At 51.6% G+C, this 17,324-nt stretch overlaps 1 protein-coding gene across 2 annotated transcripts in view; it reads left to right on the forward strand.

Moving 5' to 3' along the window:
* GNAO1 (G protein subunit alpha o1) overlaps nt 1–17,324 on the forward strand; it is a 146,635-nt gene that overhangs the window by 106,132 nt on the left and 23,179 nt on the right. For both annotated transcript variants that reach the window (XM_056361044.1, XM_056361043.1), the window contains exons 5-6: nt 13,687–13,815; nt 14,532–14,661. In XM_056361044.1, coding sequence (XP_056217019.1) covers nt 13,687–13,815; nt 14,532–14,661 — 259 coding nt within the window. The remainder of the gene's footprint in view (nt 1–13,686; nt 13,816–14,531; nt 14,662–17,324) is intronic.

Raw genomic sequence — 17,324 nt, forward strand, 5'->3', positions numbered from 1 at the left:
TAAAAACAACACTGAGACTGTCTGTGAACTATTCCGCCTTCTCCAGACATGTTCCTTGCCTTCAAACCACTGGTGTAACACACAGATCCAAACCCACGGCTCCTATTTTGCCAGCCCCCATCAGAAAGGCCAGTAAATTCCCACGTGCCTGCGACCCCAGGCTCTGGGGCAGTTCTGCCTGGGCTGCTGTGGGTGGGCACACACTCACTGGGCAATGTGGGCACAGGCTTTGGGCATGGCTGCTTAGTTTGGGCACAGCTGCACAGTTCAGAGCAGAAGGAGGCTGGAGTGCAGCAGAGCAAACACCCGTCCCTGTGCCAAAATCCTTGTGCTTACACCTACCCCACCTCTGATATGTTTAATGCATTTAAATGCTTGAGTGCCTGGAGAAGGCATCTCCTCAGGTGTCCCTGGGGGTCTCTTCTGGGACTGAATTTACTGGGAAAAAAAGAGGAGAAATGGTGCTGAGCCTAGGTTTTAGGCAGCACCTTCTCCACACTGCTGGGAGAGGCCGGGAAGAGATACAGGGAGAAAGAAACAGGCACAAACCGCACCATGGAGCCACGCCAAGGACGTGTCAGCTCGGGTTTTGGCGGTTAGTCCAAGCCTTGCTGTGGATTTGTAATGCACTTTGCCTTGCTGTAACCCCTTCCCGGCTGTGCTACGTTGTCACCCCAATGCTGAGCAGCAGGTTTGCTGGGAGCACCAGCATTGAAAAGAAATTCAGCACTCCAAAATTGCAAGCCCAGGTGGGGAAACACCCCACAAGCCATCACTGTAGCTCTGACAGCACTTTTAATGGCATAAATCAGCGTCTCCCAGTCCCTCAGTACTACTTTCGGTACATAAGGTTTGACAATAGTGTAAGAACTATTTCCAAATCCTCATTCAAGAAAATACCAGGCAGTACATCCTACCAAGCAGCATTAATGTCAGTTTAAACATTTTCAGTTAAACAGCTCCATGGTCTTGCAATTCCCAACATGTGAAACACTGCACCAGGGAGTGCGCTGAACAGTGAGGCCAAATCTGCGATGGGCAGGAGCAGGAGAAAGAAAGAGCAAGAGGAGGCTGACACTAGCCAGCAGCTGTTGAGACCTGGGAACTGGTAATGGAGTCCAGGCAAAAATCTTTGCTCAAACTAATGTTGGAAGCAGCAACTTTGCACGAAGAAATCCCCGGAGTAGTCTCTCATTGAAGAAAAAATACGTAAACAAAGAAATGACACAAATATAGAAGTCTCAAATAAACTTGGGAAAAAAAGGCTACACGTTTCTACTCAGGAGCTCAACTACCTGTGTCCTGGCCAGGAGACCACCCTTAAGGACATCAGAGCCCCTTCCCCACTCACGATAAAGAGCTGCATCCCATGAACCAGAGTCTCAGCCAGGTCCTCCCTGCACGTGATGGTGGCAATGCCAGTCCTGTAGGTGACAGAGGGGAGCTTGCAGTGCAGGACACCCTGGGCGTACCTCCGAGCAAGCTCTTCCCACCTACGGCTGCTCCCCGGGCAGGGCTGGATGGGTTTCCCACTTGCCTGTGCTTCCCAGCGCCAGTGGAGCTTCCTTTGAAGCGGAGCACACAGGCAGGGCAGCGAGGCTCAGCCCCACTGTGCTCATTCCAACATCTGCCATCACTGTGGGAGACTTCAGAGCAGCTGCTTAAAGTAGTCGGTAGTGAAAACGCACAAAATGCAGAGGTCACCCACACGACCTGTTTATCTTCCCAAGGGTCTCTCTGATGCCGTGCAGGCACCCATGGGAGGCTCAGAAAGGGCTGCCCAAACCCCTGGGCTGCCTGGTCCGCCCGTTCACCCTGCTCTTCATCTTCCCTTGCCCCAGGACAGAAGTACCATGGGAGAGCTGCAGGTTTTGCTCTGACCCTGCTGACTCCATTTGATGTGTTACTGCTTTCCACCAGCTTCATGAGAAATCTGGGTGTAGGATTAGCACCGGCACCCTGTCTGAAGTCCCAGCAAAGAGCATGGCAGGGTGGGACTCCCTGGCTTGTCAGGGCATCTTGTGGTGACAGTGGGGAGCAAGCAGCTTTGCTCCACGGGAGGGGAGAGCTCCTATATGGATGTAGAGCCCACGTCAACAGGGAAAAGCTGAAGAAAAATTGGATGAAATCCAGTATCTGACTTTAACCATGCCGCCTTGCACCCCCTGCCGCGTGCTCCCATAACAGAGCCGCGTTACACACCTTTGTGGTCTCGACTGCAGTCCCCCAGGTGCTCCCTTCATGCCGCAGCGTGGCACATCGTGCTGGCTCCCTGCCCCTGCTCGCCCTCTGGCACACGGGGATGATCCCAGGGAACGCTGGCTGCCTGCTCCCCAGCTCCTTCCTCCACACCGCTCAGCCTCCTCCTCTGTTCTCACTTGTGCCTTAAATCTCATTAGTCCGATACGCAGCCCTAGGGACGAGTGGGTCATACAGTGAGTGCATGAAGACCCCACGTGAGCGACACGTATGGGTATGCAAAGACCAGGAGTAGCGTGAGCAGCAGTGCAGGTATGACCCAGACCCACCCTGCAGCCTTCCCCATATGGACATAAGGAGGCACTCCTGGGATCCAGGGGTTTATTTTTATTTCCACTTTGCAGTGGGAGCCAAAAAGCTCTTTATTTTGAGAAGCTTCAAACATTGATTGGATACGGCTGATCCTTCCATCAGCTGGTGCAGTGCCACCAGATGAATAAATCTTGCATGCATCTGTAATTACTGCTTAGCTTGTGTTTAAATGCAGTGTCATTGATCTGCAGAACTCATCAGAATCCATACAGGAATGCATGAAATTACATTGGATAGAGCAGAAAAGTACATGACAACATCCATTTTCAGCCTTCTTTGTTCACCAATAAAAAAGAAAGCACTTATTTATCTCTATTCAAATTCTCGGGTTAACTTACAATTTAATCATCAATTGTAACACCATTTCACAGGCTGCTCTTTATGTAGGGAATATTTTTCTTTCTTATAATAGGCCAGCAAATTTCTACTGGCCTTGAAGCATCTGCCCCTAAGTGGGCAAAATCTCTATTAAAAGCATGGAAGAATATCGCTTAAGGGTTATAAAACTCCGTACGGAAAGGTCCTGTGATTAAAGCTCCTGACTGTGATTTAAGGAACCCAAACTGACTCCCAAGTGCCACCACAGACTTCCCGTCGTGTCCTCAGGCGAGTCATCTATCCCCTTAATCCTTCTGTTCCTCCTAAAGGGAGTGTGATCGATGGCATTTCCCCACTCGGGTGGGAGGCTGGCAGGACACATCAGTCACGCTCAGCCAGAGCTGAGGTGCTGCAGCAGCAGCGAGCGCAGAAGCCCGGGACTGGGCAAGGGCAATGCTTGTGCTGCCCGGCCGGCTGCTCCAGATGCTCTCCTCCCCTGCTGCGGCCAAGAGGAAGCTCGGCAAAAGCATGTCTTGGCAATAAAGTCTGCGTTGTCTGGAAGAACTCCTGATGTCTTCCAGACCTAACGCTGCTCCGGGCCAGCTCCGTCCCCCCACTGGAAGTGAAGTGCTCCTGGGTGGGTTCGAGCTTCTCCCACCAAGCTGGCAGGGACTCCTGGTCTGCCCACGCCGTTACTGCAGCACCTTGTCCCGCAGCTCAGACCACGAGAGACGTGGTCACTGGCAGGTCCATGGGCAGGCAGCAGAGCCTGCTTCTGGCAGGGATGTGTCCCCAGGGCACAGGGGAAAGTCTCTGCACAACCTCAAGTGCAGAGGCAGCAGCCGTCCCCAGCCCTCGTGCAGGACCGTGCCATGGAGGTGGTATCCTTGGCTCATCTCCCGCAAAGCCACACCAGCCCTGCGGCCGGGCTGTCCCATATGGAGTATCCCAAACTGACTTTATCCCCCACACAAAAGTCCCTCATGCATCTTCAGCTGATCCCTGCCTGCTCCTGCAGAGACCTGGGAGCAGCCCACACTGCTGCTCAGTGGCTGCCGGAGCCTCACCCTCCAGGGCTGGATGTGTGGTGACAGCAGACCACAATTGCAGACCTCTCTGAGGTCCTCACGCCCAGAAAAGAGGGAGAAAGGGAAAGTGGGTGGTGGGCAGGACGTCTCGCCAGCCCAGCCTGGTCCCAGGTTGACAGCCTTCCCTGGTGGGAACGAGCGAGCTGTTTTAATACATGGCAAACAAATCTCCTAACAACGATTCGGCTGCACATTTTCTGAAGGGATGAGAAACTCCATGAATTTTCCCTTACGTGTCTCTGCTTCTGGATCTGGCCTGGACTGAAACCAAAATGCTGCAATACCACAAGCAAAGCTGTTCTCAGAGGAGCCCCAGCCTGACAGCTGCTGAGAAGGACCAGAAAGTCCATTTGCATAGCACAGATTTTACATGCCCAGGAGATCCACCTATGTCTGGGATAACTAAGACATTTTTAGCATGCCGCCAAGGGCAAAATTTCCAGGTTTTGCTTTTGCTAGCTGCGGGTCACATCTGCCCATGGCAGAGCATTGGCTGATTTTGGTACCCACGGTTTCTGGCAGTGATGCTTAAATGGGATTTGAAAGCAGAAATCCCCATAGCTTGCAAACAGGTCAGGAAATTGGACAGATGAGAAGATCCAGAAACAAGATTCCTGCTCCATCTCCGGCAACGCATCTCCCTCAGCAGGGTGAGTGGGTAAATGAGGGCCCTGGTTGAAGCCAGTTCCCAACAGACCCACCCCACGCTTGGTCACTGTGCCGTCCGGTCATCCAGCGATGGGCATCCTCTGCCTACCTGATACGAGAGCACCGATCTCATTAACGCTTTCCTTTGTAGCATTAGGTCTAAATCCCTTACCAGAGATACCCCTGCCACAGACACATAGCACCACAAAAGCACTAAAACAAAAAATAATTGTCTATTTTTTTCCTTCCAGCTTAGAAATGGAGATGTTAATGCTACTTCCCCTACTGCCGCAAGCGTGTAAAATAGATGTCCTGGCCCTTCATGCACACCCTGATAAATCTCTCTGGCTGACCAAAAAATTAAAGTCTGCGGGACTGGTTTCATTTGTGGTCACAGCTGTCTGCTTTCCAGGCTTGGAGTAATTCTGAGTAATTAGCTCGCAAGCTTGCCTTGGGGCCAAATGGGATCGGCCGCCATGCGATGTAAGGAGCTGGGGCGAGGGAGCCTTCATGCCTTTACCAGTGTGCTCGTGGGGGGCCGCGGCCACGGCGAGGTGGGTTTGGTGATGGCTCTGCCCTGCCTGGGCTGCGCGGCCGAGAGCTGCCTGGGCAGACCCACCGCCTCGCATGGATGCGCCAGGAGCCCCACTGCAGCACGGAGACTGCGTCCTCTGATCTGGGCGCCTTCCCAGAACAAGCCCTTCATTATCCCAAACTCCCCACAGCTTATTTTTAGACCTTCCTTTTCTTTTCTTTCCTTTCTGTCTTTTCTTTTTTCTTTTTTTTTTTTTTTTTACAGTATAGAAAGGCATCAGCTCTGCTGTCAGCAGGTTTGTAACAGCAGTCCTGGAGGAAAAAAAAAAAACAAAACATCAAACCTACTTACTCTGTTGCATAAAGGTTTAGGTATAGATCCTGCTTGCTTCCAGTGCACTGAGTCCCACCACACCTCATCCCTGCTCCAGCTCTCCTTCAGAGCTGGTCACCAGAAGGAAGGGGAGGCTTACCCACAGCAGGAGCTAGGCTGGAGCTGCTGAGCCTTGCTTCAGCCAACATTCGATGCGTGCCTGCGTGTGCCCCGGTGTGCGGAGGACACCTGTGTGCAGGGCCACCGGGAGAGGACACCTGGCACAGCCTGAACCATGCATCACCCCAGAGGGCTTGCATTTACATAGCACCGCTGGAAAGATCCAGTCAGCCCCCCTAAAAATCTTTTGTTTGTAAAGCACAGTGCCCTGTGGTCAAGCAGCTCAGCACTAAAAGTCATTTAAATCACAGAGGCTTTATATAAACAGCGGTATTGCCCAGGTGGGGACACTTCCAAAAGGGATTGCACCACCGCTAACAAACCATGTCCACCAGATCTGCCCACGCAGCAGCTCCGAGGGGGCTGGCGTTGAACTCTCTGGTTCTCCAAGTAGCATTGTATTAAGTGACCACAAAGCAGACGGCTGAATATAGAACAAGGCAGCTCTGGCTCCCTCCTTTCCCAGATAGGATCCAGGAGATGAGGAAGGACCCTTCCTGGTGTGATGAAAGGCTCCGAAGGGCTTCCATGCAGGAATGTCTCAGGAGCAGAGCAGAGGTGCTCCACCGGGGATGTGTGGAGGGCTATGGAGATGTGTACAGAGAAACAAGTGGGGAATCAGGAGGAAAGAGAGCACAGCTGTTCCTGTACAATAATTAACAAAGTTAAACTCTGACACGGCAGTTTGAAAACCAGAAAGAGGCAGTTTTTCGCAGACAGGGTAGCTGAGCTAGGAAATTCCTTGCTGCAGATGTGGCCATTAGAAATTTACACTGCTTCAAAAAGCACCTAGACACATTTCTGGAGGAAATATCATTGAGAGGTAATAAATATAAAGATATCGCCCTTCTCTTTGAAACTCTGTTATCTATATGAAGCATTGGAGGCTGGGAAAACTGTCTGAGTCCTGCACACTTGCCCTGTACTCATACTTTCCTCTCAACATCTGCTCTCAGACACTGGTTTAAGCTAGGTGAGTCACTGATCTGATCCAGACATATTTTCTCTTTTGTAAGAGCTCCAATATGTAAAAAAAATCTTTATCATCCCCTCTTCCACATCACCCAATTTTCAAATTTCACTGCAGGAAGATGAGCCCACATCTGCTTTCCCAGGGCTGCTCCAAAGGTGTTCCTGAGTAGGTTGTTGGTGTTGGCTCCTTCAAAGCCCACCTCTGCCCCAGCCAGAGCCCTCTGATCACAACCACCAGCTGTTCCACTGTGTCCTTTTATTCCAGCTGTAACAAGACTGTGATATATTGCTGACCAAAGCGCCACCCGTGAGCAAAGCCAGCCAGCAGCTCACACCTGGAGACCCTTTACGTCCTGAGGTACCTTTGTTATAGGGTTGCTATTTAGTGACTCTGCTCACCCTTAAGTGATACTAAAAATTAATCTGGATCCAGTCATGCCTTGGAAAACTGCAAGTCTAACTAGGACAGCTAAACTCCAACCTGCTTTTGTGCATTCCTCCTGCCAATCATTAGTGTTAATATCAACTTGTCAAGTTGATCTTGATGTGCAAATCCTGTACAGCCCTCCTTCAGTGCAGGGTGGAAAAAAATTAAATGCATTGCAACGTAACATTCCTTCTGTCAAAACTTGGCACCATCCTCCTCATTTCTCAAGGGAGAGTCACGAAAACCCAGGGCATCCAGCAGAATCCGTTCAGGAAGATCACCTCAGGAATCTCTGGTCCTTATGAGCATCACCCCGACTGTCAGCAGCCTGCAAGAAGCAGGTACCAGAAGCGGCGTGTCCGTGGTTGGCTTTAGAGGGGGGAAGCTGGGGAGTGTCCATGCTGGTATCTCACCTGGTTGGACGTGAGATGAGGCTTATCATCAGGAACAGTGGCAGGACAGCAGAGCCTGCCACGTAATTCATGGGATTCCCATCGAGGCAGGACTGACCGAGCGGGGAGCGCAGCCAGAAGCACAAAACCTCTTGCCCAAAGTCCAGGAGCGAATTCCCAAGACTTTCCTTCTCTGGGCTGTGCGCAGAAAAGCCCAGACAATGCTGTCGTAGCTGCATCACTTATCCCCTGAGGCGTCTCACTCCTGCTCGCCCTAGGCCCCCTGGAAGCACCCAAGGAGCAGCATATCACGCCTTCTGGCTTTCCTTAAGAGGACGAGGGGGCACAGCACGCCACGGTCCCCGCTCCCTGGCAGGATTGGTGCCTGCAGGGGCACAATGCCACCGCTCGGTGATGTTTCAGGCCTTTTGTAACTGATGATTATTGAAGACACATGCTGCGTGACTGTTGTGTGTGCTGCATGATGGGTTCTGAGAGTGGGCTGTGGTTTATTTTTCCCCTTCCTCTAAAATAATACAGCAGGTATGGCTGGGCACGATGTCTGCAGGAAAAACGCTGCGGTGCCACGACCTTGGGCGTTTGCCAAGTGCTGGCTGCCCTGGGCAGCCACACCAAGCCCGTGTCACACCGCCGGGACGCAGCGCCCACATGATTTTTCTCTTCTGGTAGAAGATACGGCAAGATTTTACTACGCTGTTGGGGAGCCACTACTGACACTTCCTAAACCCAGTGCTTACCTGAACCCTTACTCTACAGTCACTAAATATTAAATGGTTTTCACGCTAAATATACCTTGAGCTGTATATTTATGTATACCTTCATCAGTGAAGGAGAGGAAGAAGCTAAGGCACAAGCTGAGCGCAGATGCAGAGAACCTCCCATTCATGAACGAGGAAGGAGCGCTGGGGTGAAGACATCTTCGCATCAGCATCTCGAGTTAATGAGATGGATCCTGCTCGTGACAACCTTGATTAAAAACTCAGCATTTGCCAGGACACAGTGTTGGAGCTGACCCTCGAGCGCCTCTGTACACGGAGTAGAAAATAACCCAGCAGTGACTCAGCTGCATCTGCTGACAAACGGGGATCTGCTTTTTCAATCAAATAGAGCACGAGCCAACACAATGAGGCTGGGGTATCCCACGCACGGCCCTTCCTTCACGGAGCAGACGTGGACAGAGGCCAGGACCGGCAGGATGGAGAAACAGGTGGGAAGTGCCGCTGCCTCCAGGCTTGCTCACCTGCAGTTCCCACTGCCCTGCCCAAGGTGCGGCCACTGCTGCCCCACAGCTTGCTGAGCACCGATCCCATGGCCTTGGCATCAGCGCGGTGTGAGCACCCTGGGTGTGCACAGCGCAAGCTGGATGCTGCCCGCAAAAAACCTGACAAGATGTCACCTTTGAGGCAAGAAAAACCCAACAGACGTTTAACCACTTTATTAACCTCAACAGATGTGAATGTACATCTGTGTAAGCTTTACCACAGGTATCCAGCTTTGACCACAGCCTGCAACCTCAGCTACGCTTCTTCATCCAAGAAAGCATCCAGCAGGGCCTTTGGCATAGGCGGTGCAATCCTGGGAGAAGGTTCCCGTGGTAGCAGAGTGCCTGGGGAGAAGTCCCTGTCCACGCACTGCACGTAGGCTACTGCTGTCGGTCCGTTCCCATGGGATAACTCGGACAACAGTCCTTTCTCCGTGCAGCATCCCTGGCATCAACAGTACCGCTACCGCATGCTGTTGGAAACAGCAAACAAAGGTGCAAGAAACTATATTTACTCCCTATTTTCAATATTACTGTGTGAAGGCATTCAGTATCAGCTTGTCCTTACAGAGCGTCTGCCTTTTGTAGCCTCAGCTCAACGGGCTCCTCCCGTTGTATTTGGGAAATGCTTTTGCGCGCGTTCTGCTTTTAGCAGCGTAATATAGTTGGGCTTCACCTCCCTGAGCCTGATAAACTGAGTGACTCAGAAACAAGCGATCTGCTTCCAAACAAAGCATTTAAGATAAAAGATATAAGCAGTAATGGAGCTGCTCAGCTCAGCAGTATAAATGCTAGAGGGTTACTCATGTACTCAAAAACCTTCTAACCTTTCTTCATCTCTTTTTAACCCCTGCAAGCCCTGGGCAAGGCAGGCTGCAAATAAGAGCTGATGTGTCATTTCAGATATGCTTCCACTCTGGCGTGCAAACCCCGGGGCTGGGAAGTGGAAGGAGCTCTGATGCCAGCACCGTGCAATGAAGAAGACATGGAAGGGGGAGAGCCGAGCGCTCACTCCATGGCCTCCAAAGTGCTCTTATTCCTGCTGGTTAAACAGATGCCAGCTTCTGAGGGGATTATGTGTCATCGAGCCTGGTGGCTGCAACAACTAATTATTTTCAGCAAGGGTCTGGCCTCCAGATTTGCGGTTCAAAGGGCATACTGGTAGTGCTGTCATCTAGTGCCATGTGTAAAAATTTGTCCCCACTTGGGTTTCCCTGTTCCCAAAGAGGTGGCTCCCTCAACACATCTCGTCCTCCACCAGCTCAGGCTCACGCCCAGCAGACCAGCAGGTCCTTCCAAGCAGCATGGGCAAGGAGCAGCAACCCCGGTGAAGCCTCAGAGATCCCTCCAGCAGGAACTAAATACAAAAAGCAGCTAAAACCAGCTCAGCATCCAAACAGCAGCCTGCCTGGCTTCCCATTCCCTCAGCTGGATGTCAGCGTGGCAGCCATGCCTCCGGCTGCGCATCGTGGGGTCGGTGACGGGGCCCAGCTCAGCTGCGGCCAGATCCAGGGGAGAAAAATATCTGCGGCAGCCCAGGATGGGAGAAATTCCAGGCGAGAGCAGCCAGAGGAGTAAACGCTTTTGGAACGCAGCCTCAAAACCGGCACAGAAAACATTGTATGCCTTCACATAAATTGATGGCTGACCCTTATCGAGACTACCAGAAACAGCTGGAAAGCAAAGCCAGGCAACTACAAGAATTTAAATCATTGAGAAACACATGGCGAATGATGGGGAAGACTAGAGATGAGGGGAGAGCTGAAGGGGGGAGTTAATAGAAAAGGCAAAGGTTGTGCTGGTAAGCAGCTATCAGAGCTGGGGTGCCCAGCAGCCGGGCTGGATGCGTTAGCGTGGGAGTGACTCCAAGGCACCAGGCTCGCAGAGCTCAGCTCTCAAACCAGCACAAGCCGAGTACTGCTCTGTCACAGCACCAGTTAAGCACTGGGAAGCAGTGCCCTCACCCAGACAGATGCTAGAGCACCCCCCCAGCCAAGGTTCCTGTGGAGATATCCCAACTGGGACTGGAAACTGGATGCTGTCAAGAAGGAGAGGGTAGATGGGACAGATCCTGCTCGGCTCTCCTCCCACTATCGCTGTCATCCTGCCCTCTCAAGAGGCTGGCAGGCTGCATCAGCTCCCCACCACCACCACCTCTGATCCCCCAGGACAACTCGAGTGGACCCAGCCACATGAGGCTGCATCACCTCCAGGGACAAGGATGTGAAGGGAGATGAGGCTTTCCAAGCCCTAGATCCAGGTTCTATGCAGGATCAAACCAAATCTGGAGCTAAATTGCTGTTGGGCAGCCAAGGGCAGCGCCACATGGAAGAGCCGTAGGCTGTGCACGCCGGTAGCAAGAGTGAGAACCCCCTGAAGTCCCAGCACACGGCCTGGGGTTTGAAGGGTGCTGCTGTTCATAAGCAAATCATCGCAGGTTGAAGGCAGTAATTACAGTAATGAACTCCTCCATCACTGTGATGCTGTGATGCCGAGTCCTTTGGCCACTTTGCAGTAGATGTCTTCATTTTCTGCACTCCCGGCATTAAAGGAGGATCTCAAAGGCAAGAATAATTAATAGGGAACATTAAACTGAAGGGAGTTGAATCATAGGAAAATAGAGAAAATGAAGATGGAGGAAGTGATAAAGGTCTTCAAGGTGCTGCCAAGAGCTGCAGGAGGAAAAGAAAACCTTTCCCTCTCTTACACCTCCACTTTTTGCCATCACCTTGAAGTATTTTGTCCCTGAGGACAGAGGAGAGCCTGGGTCTCTGACTAACAGTGCTGCAGAGCTGCCTTGGTCTGCGGGGACATGTGAAGAAATGCAGCTGTCTCTTAAATAACAGGAGTTGACACCAGTTGTGAATAGATGAGTGATCGTGGCTTCAGCCGTCACAGCGGAGGATCTGATTTCAGATGAAGCCCCATTCATCCACCCAGGGCCCATCATAAGGCTATTAAGGGAGCATCTGTCACAAAACCACAATGGCTTTAAATGCTTGGAAAAGGGCACAACAAAAATAAGCCTGCTTAGCTTACATACTTTACTCCGGGTGATGTGATTCTTGCAATTCTTTAGCAAAAATGAATGATAAATACGACAGGTAGCCGAAACACACAATGCGAGGAGGGTGAGATTTGGGTTTCACCTTAGCGCGGGGTCTGGCTGGCTGTTTGTTTTGCCAGGCTGGCGGGGTGGGCGTGAGAGCGGGTGGCAGTGAGTTTTCTGGGGTAGCAACAGTCCCTCCAGGACACTGATGGAAAGCCCTTGCCTGGCTCCTGGCGCAGCCGGGGAAGGCTCTCCAGCAGCAGGAGAAGGCATCGTGTTCAGGCCGAGTGGGATGTGCTTTGGGAGGGCACAGGGGGAAGCATGCTCCCGACCGAGGCAGTGTGGCTGGGTTGCTTGTCAGGACTAAATCCACACTGTATGTTAAAAAAAAAAAAGAAAAAAATTGCATTTAGCTGAACTGGAAAAGAAAGCCAAGCTTAGCCATCGTGGCTATCTCATGTGAATGGTTCCAGCTCATACCTTCTTGCACTCATACTCGCCAGAGACAAGAATGTCTTTTCCTTCCCTACAACGGCACAGCTCCTCTTACTGCTCTCTGTTCTCTGCAAGCCACACTGGGCACAGCTTCCATCCTCTGGCTGACACCTGCAGGGATACCCTGTCAGCCAGCCCCTGGCATGTCACCCGCTGCCTCCCTGGGTGACATCCAGGCTGCCCCAAGCACAGAGACTGAAGGACAAGGCCACTGCTCATGCGCAGACCAGCTTTATTATATTCATGGTATATTGAAAGCATCTCATGTGCATTAGATTGATGCTCCTGGGGCGAGGGGTGGGTGTTCAGGCCCTGTAATGCTCATCAGACCCCCTCTAAGAGGAGCTGGAGTGTCTGCGTGTGGCTCGATGGCGGTGAGAAAGACTGCAGTGTGTGAGGCAGCTCTGTGTTTGTAATTCCTATTGAATTGTCATCCAGATTCCTCTTTTTGTTATGAATTATATTGAGTTGGGCTGAGCTGTTTTGAAAAATCTTATTGAATGTGGATGAAAAAAGGGGTTGTGGTCATATGTGTGCAGCTGTTGAGTTCCTCTGCAAAACCATGTCGTTCCGAGGGACAGGACTTCCTACCCAAAGTTTCAGCCTATGGAGGCATTGCCTGTGTGCATAGATTTTCAGCCTAGAGCAGAACAAAGGTAAACGTTTTTAAAGTATCCAAGTGTTTTAGAAAGCTAAAGCACCCCTCTGCCCCCTCCCCAAATAAACCCCGACGTATACCCCTGGATTATCACCAGCTGAGTGAGCCCCTGGATTTTGCCCAAGCACTGCACCTCCTGCAGTCGCAGCCCCACGCTGGGTTTCACACCGAAGCAGTGACACACTCAGGCAGATTCATCTCCCTTCGCTTGAGCTGGCTGAAAGCAAGGCATCTCCGGGAGCAAGCCGCCCTGTCCCCCTCCTTCCCTCCCTCCCCAGCACGGAGTGAGGCATCTCCCAAAGGTGACTCAACCCGTTTGTTCTGGGAGCCAGACCTATATGCTCCAACCCCTTAGCTGAATAAACCCTTGCAGAAAACGCCTGTGTGTGTGTGTACAGAATCCAACACAATCGACCAGCTGGGACCTTCATCCCTCAGGGAATAAAAATAGCAAGCAATATTAAAGCGGTGTATTTTCACAGATTGCAGTCAGGGCTCACAACACACGCACACTTAATTTCCTGCTTTCGGTTCACTATCAGATTTTATGCTTAGGTTAGTGAGGTTTGTTAACATTTCTTTTTCCCTAGAATAGGGATTATTTTTTTTTGTCTGTTTGTTTAACTACAATACATTCAGCCGTGAAAAATAAGATCGAAAAAGATTAATAGAAAGCTGAAGGATTCATCTGAGATTGACAAAGATTAATGTGTGCCTTATTCTTATCCGTTTTCTTTTTCTTTTCCCTTTTTCTTTTAGTTACCTAGACAGCTTAGATCGAATCGGAGCTGCAGACTACCAGCCCACGGAGCAGGATATCCTCCGAACCAGGGTCAAAACAACTGGCATCGTAGAAACCCACTTCACATTCAAAAACCTCCATTTCAGGTTAGTCTAAAACTGCACGGTAAATTTTCAGAGCCTCTCTTTGTCTTGAGATTTTCTTCCTTATGAGTTTCCCCATAGTTCCCAAAGGAGGAATTGTTAAATTGCTGATTAATGCACGGATACCTCCCGCTGCAGAAGACACGGCATTTTGGAGGGTCGACAATACGAAATGTTTGCTAATCCCATCCTGAAAATCCCTGCCCGTTAGAGAGGAGCTGACGGCAGCTTCCTCTAACCCAAACGGCCCCTCTCTGTTGGGAGGTATGATGTGAGATTGACCCCCTTGTCTGATCAAGCCTCATAAATGTGAAAATATTTGGCCAAATCTTTTCTCTGAAGTGGGTCGCTCACTGTGGTTAACGCTATGTACTGACCCTCGTGATACCAGCCAGCAGCGAGAAGAGGACATGAAGGCAGAGCACCACACACAGGGTTTAGAGCACACAAACTAAAGAGCTGGTGGTCTGCTCCCCCGCAGACCCTTTGGGACCCAGCACGCTGCTGAGGCTCTCCCACCCACCCCCACGGCCCTGACTGCTCCTCCTGGTCCTCCTCCGGTCCAGGCTCTGGAGGAGAAGACCAAGCCCACGGTGAAAGACCTGTGGCTTTTTGTTTGGAGCCTTCCAAGGACCATACGGTCAGAAAACACCAAAAATGCTAACGCTCCCTTACAGCTAAGAGCAAGGGGGTGCTGACGGTCCTCTCCTGTGCCATAGGCTCTTCGATGTCGGGGGCCAGCGGTCAGAACGCAAGAAGTGGATTCACTGCTTTGAGGATGTCACAGCGATCATTTTCTGCGTCGCGCTGAGTGGCTACGACCAGGTGCTCCATGAAGACGAAACCACGGTGAGTCTAACTGGGTCTTGGAGGCCCCGACACTTCTTTATGGGATACTGCGTAGCCAGTGGCTCCTCAGAGATCGCCGAATGCTCACTGGCGTGCTACAGTAACGTGCTTCTGTCAGTCACTCTGAAATCCTGGGGAGATTTGTCCTCCTCCACACTCTTTGAAATCAAGTCTGCATGCCCAGGTAACTAATACTCCCTTGCAGCGGTGGACTCACAGTGTTTTATTTCTCTTTTCTAACTGACCTGTGTGTTTTCGAAACGTGTTAACGGGACCCTATGTCCAGAAAGAGGAGATATAGCTGGGTGGGCTTTAAAAACCAATGTTAAGGAAGCAGTCACGCCACGGTGCAGAGGTGCAGGACAGCTGTGCATGCCCGAGGCAGGCTCGGGCGAGGAGTATAACCTATTTCTTCAGGCTACAGAAATTCATTTTCCTGAGTGAGACTGGAACTGTTTGGTTCCTCAGGTAATTTGCTCTAGGAGAGCTTTTATGACTTCCCGCTGTGACATTAGGCTCAAAATACCATCTGGAAATAAAGCTAGCAAGAACCTGTGCGCTCCCTGGTATTAGAGTGCAATTAATACAAGTGAATTAAATACACAGAAAGGATGCAAGAAGACTCATCAGTGTATTCTGGCCATTTATCTAGCGTGATGGGAATGCGTGTTTTTGGGACTAGCGATGACTGCAGCAAGCTCCCGATTGCATTTATCTCAGGAGAAGGAATCAGAGGCCATGGTCAGACGTGGGGAGGGTTTCGGCTGTGCCCAGGCTGCAGCAGCACGGAGGGCTCGCTCCTGCCAGCTCTGCCTCTCAGAGGCTTTTTATTCTCCTGCTGCTGAAGAGGTCAGGCTTACAGAAAGCTGATGATGAGGGAGGAATTGAGGGAAAAACTGCTGTTAGGTATCCGTTGTCTCGTCCCAAAAAGACTGGGGAGGGGCTGTGGTTTCGAGCCTGTTTGAGGCAGGTTTGTGAGCTCTAGCAAACTGTTTGAGGAAGCCACCGGGTTGTTTGGGTTGTGCTCATGCCAGAATTCAGGGTGGTATTAACGTCACGGCTATGTCCGTCCAGGCTGACCGGAACACCCTACACCCTCTCTTGTCCACTTATCTATAACCCTCAGCTGTCACCTCCCTCTGACCCTGGCCCTGATAGGCTCAAGGATGCTCAGTCCTGTCGGATTTACTGGGAAGGAACCAAAATCTCCGGATGTGATTTGAAAAATCCAGCCGTTAGCTCAGTGCCATAGAGCTGGGCAGCCGGGCAGGGGCAACACACCCAGGAGGTGAGGAGGAGCACACTGGGGGGGGCAGACCCGGGGGGCAGGGAGCGGGGCTGTGATCTGAGTGGAGAGCAGGGTGCTCTGTAGGTACAGCTGGGCTGTGACACCCAAACTGTGAAGCCGAAGGCAGCCTTGAATGCAGGTCACCTTTGGGTGCCAACCTACGTGAGCCACAGCCTGCGCTTCAAAGCCAGGGAGCACAAAATGGAAGGGCCTGAATGCCGATGCCATTCTTTAAATGTCAGCCTTAGCTCAGCTCCTCTGAGATGGAGGTGACAGCATCTCTCCTGGGGATGCTGAGCTCTGCCAGTGCCTGCCCGTCACCCAGCACCACCCCAGTGACGAGCAGGGCGCCAGCTCAGCCTCCCCCCAGAAGTGCCCCGCTGCAGAAACCGGCATTTACACAGCCCCAGCGTCCCTCTCGCATCAGGAAGGCAGCCCTGGCACGGAGCTGACATGCGCTTGCTATTTCAGTCCCTTTTCACAAAGCGTTCCTGGGGACACTGAGCAACAGGAGGGCAGAGGCAGCTGCTGTTCATTTACACGTTCGGCGTAAATGGGGAAAAGGTTCGGCATCGCCGCCGCCGCGCCTGCAGGACGCCCCTGCCTAACCCAAATAAACAACCCTGAGCGAGGCCAAGGCAAACAGGGAAAAATGACGGTGTCGGATCTTGTCTGCACCCACAGACTCTGACCCTCTCCTAGCTGAACCCCCAAGCGTTTGATCTCCTCCCTGTGGTTCCTCTCCAAAAACCCAGCAGTAAAAGCAGCATCTCTTCAGTCAGCTGATTTGCCGTCTGCCCGCATCCGTCACATCTGCTGGCTTTAATGACGTAAATCAGCTTTTATTGCTTCTCACTTAGAAAATACAAAGAGGAGGCAGCTGAGAGAGCGAGGTGGATGCTGCTCCTCCATCTTCATTTTCTATCGAGATGCTTACTATGGTCCAGGCGCTGCCAGCTGTATTAAAGCCGCTGAAGGTTTTGGGGCTGTACAGATGTCTCTGTGAGTATGAAAAGACTTGTAGAGCTTTCATTGCTGGCACGGAGACATGAGAGGGAAAGAGCCCTGCTGCATCTCACGTGCCCAAAAAACTGCATGCAAAGCTGGGTGCACAGGGCGAACAGCTTTTCCTCGTGTGCTCAGCACCCTGTGGACCGCAATCACAGGATTTCACAGGGCGGGGGGGTTGCGCTTCTCTAAGTCAAACCACACTCCAGGCAGATGCTGCAGTTCAGATAAAGCCAGCCTAAGACAGAGCAGGGGCTGGTGTTGTTAAGCTCGGTTAGTGGGAGGGCGTCAGGACCGGTATAGTTGTAGGGTCAGCTCGTCTCAAGTGGAAAAAGCTCACAAACAACAGGTTTACTGTGAACCCTTT

Source organism: Falco biarmicus, chromosome 15 (genome assembly GCF_023638135.1).
Source record: "Falco biarmicus isolate bFalBia1 chromosome 15, bFalBia1.pri, whole genome shotgun sequence".
NCBI lineage: Eukaryota > Metazoa > Chordata > Aves > Falconiformes > Falconidae > Falco > Falco biarmicus.